A 6,476-nucleotide genomic window follows, 5' to 3' on the forward strand; every position below is an offset into this window, starting at 1 on the left:
TTGCTAAAGGAAGCCATAAATATTGCACCTACAATAACATTTTTTAATCTACGAGTAAAAACCACTTACTGTAGGAAAGAATTGTCCTCAAAGGTTACACATGTAACACCTGGGTGAATTAATGACTTAAGAGGCAAAATAAAGACTATTTCTGCACTTCTAATAATAATTTAAAAAACCAAAACTGAGTAACCACTACAACATTTCTTTCACTATTTCAAGTTTAACATCTCATTGACTGATCAGCCATTTCCCTCCCACCCCCCTCACAGAATGATATTCAGAAGATTTTCGCTCTACTCTGGCCAGAGCACAACGGTTAAATAGGATAGCTTGAAAGTAGCCAACTGGGGTTTCTTATATCTCGCTCTCAAGCAATGCCTCTTAAATGCCACATTATCTCACAGCAGCAGAGCTATGACAGGTTCTGAGCTACTGAGCTAGGCAAATTTCTCACCTGAAATAAAAAAGAAACTTCAGAGGCTCACAAGGCCAAAATTTACCTAAAGCTTGCACCAGTTGTAGTTTGCAATGGAGTACTGGATACATAAGAAAGCATCATCTCCATAGCTATTCTTAAATCTTTCTCCTTTCTCAGCTCTGACATTCCTCTTTGTAATATTAAATCTCAATACATAGTTCAATAATAACACTAATGCAACATGCGCTACCACTTTACTGAAAATCTGGGAAAAAATACAGCTATAACTGATACTGAATAGCTAGTAAAACACTTCATAGTTTTAATAGATTACAGTGCAGTTACAGCACTGATTAAGTGTGCTCTTGAAAGCTAACTACCATGTAGGACAGCTAAAGGACATTCTCAACACCACGATGTTCAACTTTATATTATACAAGATCTAGGGGAGCTTATAAATTTTGAAGTGAAGAAATCAGGTAATAAAGTCAGAAAAATCTTTGTATTTTAAGTCCTTTACTACTTTAAAGACAGACAACTTAATTGGGCATGTTTTATAGTCATATAAAATAATTAAAACACAGTTATGCATACAGGCACACAACAAAACTTTGAATCCCAAAGCACAAGTACTGCAGTAACCCTTCAAGTAGTTAGGGTCCTGATCCTTAAAAAAATATTTAAGACTTCTCTTTCTTCCTGTAAGTTTCCATGACTTTAGCTTCACTTGAGCAACCAAGGTGTAAACTGTATAGATTCTGCCTGCACACAACATAATAGTCATCATCTGCACTACCAGCATCAGCATCAAACCTCCAGCTTGCACTTCCTGCCAAACCAGACAGAAGATTAATTTGTGCTCACATGAGTCAGATTAAATGTTATATCCAAATTATAACCAGAATTACCTCTGTAGTAAATTTAAGCTCTAACATATACATAGGTCTAGTGATTCAAGTAATCCTGTGACCTCAGTGGGAACAATTAATGTGCCTAACACCATTTTTAGATACCTTAGAGCACTTCAGACATCCATACAAGAAATGCAGTCATGACAGAACTACAGAAGACCCATGTATTTTTGGAGCAACAGCTCGAAGCTAACAACACTCTGGACACCTAATCCAACACGCAGAAACTACTCACGTAATTAATATTACATACATTCATGGGTTTCCATGATTGTGTGCTTCCACATTAAAACTGAACAAGACATAGGCCATTCTGTTTAAATCTTCACCCATACCATGTAGTGGTTTGGCTTTTATCTGAAGGTCACCGTTCACATTTAAACAAAATATATCTCAGTTTCCAGCCTTATCATAATCACTATAGTATCAAATTCCTGTTCCTGCTCAGAGCTCCAAATCAACAGAGGTCATCACAGAACTCAGCTTTTAAAGTCTCAATTCCACATTCATAAGTAACCACTTCATATGTTTGGATGACTGTAACAGACAGCCCTCAAACCTTTTACAGTCTGTCAGCCAAGCTATAAAGGCCTGTGAAATTTATAGCTCTTCTTAAAAAGTGAAGAATTTCTTCTCTTAGTAGTAGTATCATTTCCTCATAAACAAAAAACAAACAAACAATACCACAGCACCAATACATCTGTATTGTAGATGAGCTGCTGACTTGTTTCATAGTAAATGAAACTTACACTGGATCTCAGGTCACTGCTGTTTCAGAACCTTTGTATCTGTATGACCTCTCAAGTCAGAACACTATGACCATCCCTTACCCTATGACACTTAAAAAAAAAAAAACGTACAACAAGGAGACATCTACATTAGAAACTTGTCTTTTTCGTCACACAAAGTTTATTTCATGCTGACTTAGTCTATTCAGGAACAAACTGTCAAAGCCTTGAGGACTGCCCAAACCCCTCCTAGGTGGTCAGACCCACGTCGTCACTAAGGACTTGTCTGGTCACTATGGGCCTGCTGGCTGATCCTGGTTACTTTCACCGGACCTGATCCTGACCTGACTTTCTAATTTGGGCTCAGATCTGCCTCCTCTCTATGGACTTGTCCAGCACTCTAGACCCTTGGCTGAACACAGTTATGATCACCAGATCTGATCTACTCACCTTGCTCGGGTGCTGCGGGACTGCACTGTTTGTCAGTGAGAACCTTACCAAGTGCGAATTCATACTCACAAGCTATGGCAAGTGCTTCTCAGTGAAATAAATGAAATAGCTTTCATTAGCAGTCTGCTTTCATTTATGATACTTGAAGTCACATCATATATGTATTTCTGCACAATACCACTATAACAAATTATAGCAGGATTATCATGTCTTCATTTGTATGGCACATGGATGCATTTTCTTCTGCACAACTTTAATGTGACCAAAAGCTTTTTAATGTTAGAATGTTACTTATCTGTTTGTTTCATTACCTCTTTCAAAACAAAACATTTCTTGGTTTTGTTGGTACAGTACCCAGGGGACAGCTATTTACAGAGGAATACTATGACTTCAAAAGCCTATCAGCCTCTGGATTCAGTTTGACTTTTTTTTAAAGAATAAAAAGAGAAAAAGCAGAGGTTAAGTAGCCACTGTCTCAAACTTTACTTTTGAAGCGAGAAATTCTATTTTATAAAACAAATTTAATTACTTCCAATAGATTAAAAAAAAACAGAAACATAATTTAATTCTAGGCTTCCAAAGAATGAACTACCCCAAATACCACGTTTCTGCTTTACCTTTATCTTCCCAGAGAACATAATTATTTAATTCAACACCAAGCAAGAATCTCTGCTGAAACATTTTTATTAAAATGCATGAGAACAGTTACAGGAAAATTCACAAAAAGATCACAGACAATTAGTAAACCCAAAATACTTAAGAAAAAGAAGGATCTATCTCCAGACCTTGGCAACAACTCTTCCACGTGATCCCTCCCTGTCTTTCTTTGCCATACTACTTTGTGATTTTACATTAGCACAGAAAGTAAGAAAAAAAAAAAACCTAACCACATCATACATAAAATTATGAAGCAAAGACAAATAAAAGTATCAGTGTATTTGAATAAGGTGTTCAGACAACATTACTTAGGTTGTCAGGATCCATCTGGAAATACTGGTTCTATGTGTAAAGTATTTTAAAACTTACACTCAGGCAAAACTTAAATGAACACATGCATAATACCCACTAATGTCAAAGCTGTTATGCCAACGAGATGGCATTAAGGCTTGGTTTATATATAAGGCCTTCTGTCCCTTCAAGTTAAATGTGTGGATGAGTAAAGGTATGCAAGATTACCTTCTGTGGGCAGTAGAATGTGATGGAAATTAGCAAGACTGAAGGAAGCAAAAAAAAAGCCTCTGAAAAAGTAAAAGTATAGAGCTTTCCTAAACAAACTTCTGCAAATAAAAGAAATCCACAACTGTGTTTAACAGTGAGCTTCAAGTTACAGAGAAGTTGTTATACAGTCCTTTTATCATTATGCATTGCAGATAAGAAGCAGAGCATGGATTCTGCCTGATAGCTACAACAGAAACCTTTCCCTGAAGAGAAACTGGAATAAACTATTGCAGTTTAGCAATGTCTTCAACCTGTAAGTATGGCTGAGGTAGGTCCATAGCTTAAGTATCATAAACACTACATAGGACAAGTTACCTGAGCTGATGAGCGATGAAGGAGCAACTGTACTGCTTACAATACCCGAACTGTTCTGGCTATCTCTACACAATAAATTTGGCTAGGTGTTATTTTCATAACTGTTACAAAAAGTGAGGAAGGGCAGCATGTATTTTTGTTGCTAGAACATTCTAGAACACATCTTGCACATTCTAGAACAATGACACCTTTTCAGTGCTTGGTGCCAAAAGGTATTAAAAAGCACAGTGCTCACTGTCATTGGTGCCAGTCCAAACTATTGTTGGAGGCAACCTCAGTGCCAGGGCTGCTGTTCATCTGGAACGTCACTGCACTGTGTACAGCATCAAGTAAAAACACAGTGTCTAGCCTAACGTACTAGCAAATAATTTTATGACCACAAAAATGAAACTAATGATTCAGACAGCCTCCAATGCATAGATGTCAGTAACGCTATGCTTCAAGCAGCTACCTGCACAGAAGTATGCTTGAAATGTGACAGCTCAATTTTTAAAAGGCATAATTATTCCTGATAACATCGTAAACTCACTGCCATATGCTATGTGTGTGTTGCAAAGTGTCAGCATGAAATAAAATGTGGCAAAAAAAGAGTTCAGTAAGATTATTAAAGTAAGTAGCTCAGTAAATATGTTGAACTGGATTCAAATAATAAAGAACAGGAACAGAAGCATCTAAGGAAGTCAGCTCATTTTGACAGCTGAAGCAACAATTCTAAGCTCTATGACAAGCCTGTAGTGCAAAAACTAAAAGCTTTAGAATACATTACACAGCATTTTGAGATGCAGGATCCCTAGTCCCCAGTACCCTCCATGCTTCCATGCTTCAGAAATAACATGAAGCTTAAGGGAGGAGGCTGGAGAGGAAAAACTGGGTAAATTTACTAAGCTTAACTATCTGGTTAAGTCATATGGACGAAAAAAGACTGTAGTAGTACTATACGCACAGAGAGTTGCCGCCAAAATAATATTAATTAAAAAAAAAAGCTTTATTTATTTTCTTCAAAATTATGCACCTGAAACGTGATTTGTGTTATTTAAGAACATAAGGAAAACACAGAAGCCTGAACTTGAGAAACGGCTGCGCCCGTTTCTAGGGCTTCCAAAAACACTGCTTATCCTACAACCCCCCCAGAGCTGAGGCGCCCCAAGCCCGGAGGAGGGCAGCCCCCCGGCGCTGCCGGACAGCGGCCACGGCCCTCCAGCCCCAACGAGGCCAGCGCTGCCCCGCCGCGCCGGCCCTGCCATCCCCGCACTCCGCCAGGGAACAGCCGCGGCCCTTCTCTCCCCCTCTCCGCCCGGGATGCCCGCGGCTCGGCGCAGCCCGCTCCTCCCGTGCCGCCCCCCTGAGGCAGGCTGGCGGCCGCCCCCAGCCTCACCTTGAAGGGGTTGTTGAGGTCCGGGTCGGCGAAGGGGTTGCTGTCGAAGTCCGACATGGCGGGGGCAGGCGGGCGCTGCGATCACCGAGTGACGGCTCTTCCCCTGCGGCGCCCCCGACACTCGCCGGCTGTCCCCCGGCCGCTGCCACCAGCCGCTGCGGCCCGGGCCGAGCCCGCCCCCACCGCCACCGAACAGCCGCGCAGCGCCGGCCACCCAAAATGGCCGCCCCGGAAGTGAGGTTACGGGGCGGAACGGCCCTAGGAAGGAGGGGCGAGCCCCCCGCCGGGGCGGGCGGGAGCGGGGCGTGGGAGAACCCATTCCTGGGGCGGGGAGGGAGGAGAGCCGGGAGAGCGCATTCCGGGACGGGCGAGGAGGGGAGGCCAGCTGTGGTGAGCGCTGTTGGGAGCCCGTCGTCCTCGCCGCTCCGCCTGGGCTGGTGGGGCGGTTCTGCCCGCTGCTTTCGTCTGTCAGTACCAGCCGGGAGGTCTGGGGCTCCCCGCCTGTGGCAGGGGCGGTGGCCCAGCTGGGAAGGGCGTGCGGGCGCTGCCAGCGGCCGTGGCGGGAGCGGGTGTGTCCGCCTTGAGGCGCCGGCTCGGCTGGGGTCGCCCCCACTTGGTGACCGTGTCTCGGGGCTACTCGGTACCGGGCGGGCGGTACCGACCCAAAGGGAGGAGCTGTGTGGCCTCTCCTTTTCGTCCTCCTTTAGGGTGGGTCAGGACACCCCATCTAGTCTGGAAAGTGAAATGGTACATATGAAAGTAGCAATAAAGCCTTCGAATTTGAGGCTGATTTGGTAAAAAAACAAATTTACTTTCTCGTTCCCTTCTGACGGCATGATGAATTGCTTGCCGAGATTGTGGCTTTTCAGGGGTCTCAAAGGTCCAAGGGCTGTGCGTCGGGTTTGGCTTCAAGCCACAGCCACAAAATCCTGATTCTGTGGGTGGGCACGTGTCCTGTTTTTGGCTGGGACAGAGGTGATTTTCTTCACTGTAGCTGGTATGGGGCTGTGTTTTGGATTTGTGCTGGCAACAGTGTTGGTCATAGACACGTGTTTTAG

General features: G+C 43.3%; 1 protein-coding gene across 1 annotated transcript in view; it reads right to left on the minus strand.

Moving 5' to 3' along the window:
• Nucleotides 1–5,620, minus strand: part of SCAMP1 (secretory carrier membrane protein 1) — a 40,016-nt gene extending 34,396 nt beyond the window's left edge. Inside the window, exon 1 of the mRNA XM_082075297.1 lies at nt 5,419–5,620. Within this exon, the coding sequence (XP_081931423.1) occupies nt 5,419–5,475 (57 nt within the window). The 5' untranslated portion in view covers nt 5,476–5,620. The remainder of the gene's footprint in view (nt 1–5,418) is intronic.
• Between the last annotated feature and the right edge of the window lie 856 nt (nt 5,621–6,476).

This window comes from Streptopelia decaocto (assembly GCF_964273445.1).
Source record: "Streptopelia decaocto genome assembly, chromosome: Z".
Taxonomy (NCBI): Eukaryota; Metazoa; Chordata; class Aves; order Columbiformes; family Columbidae; genus Streptopelia; species Streptopelia decaocto.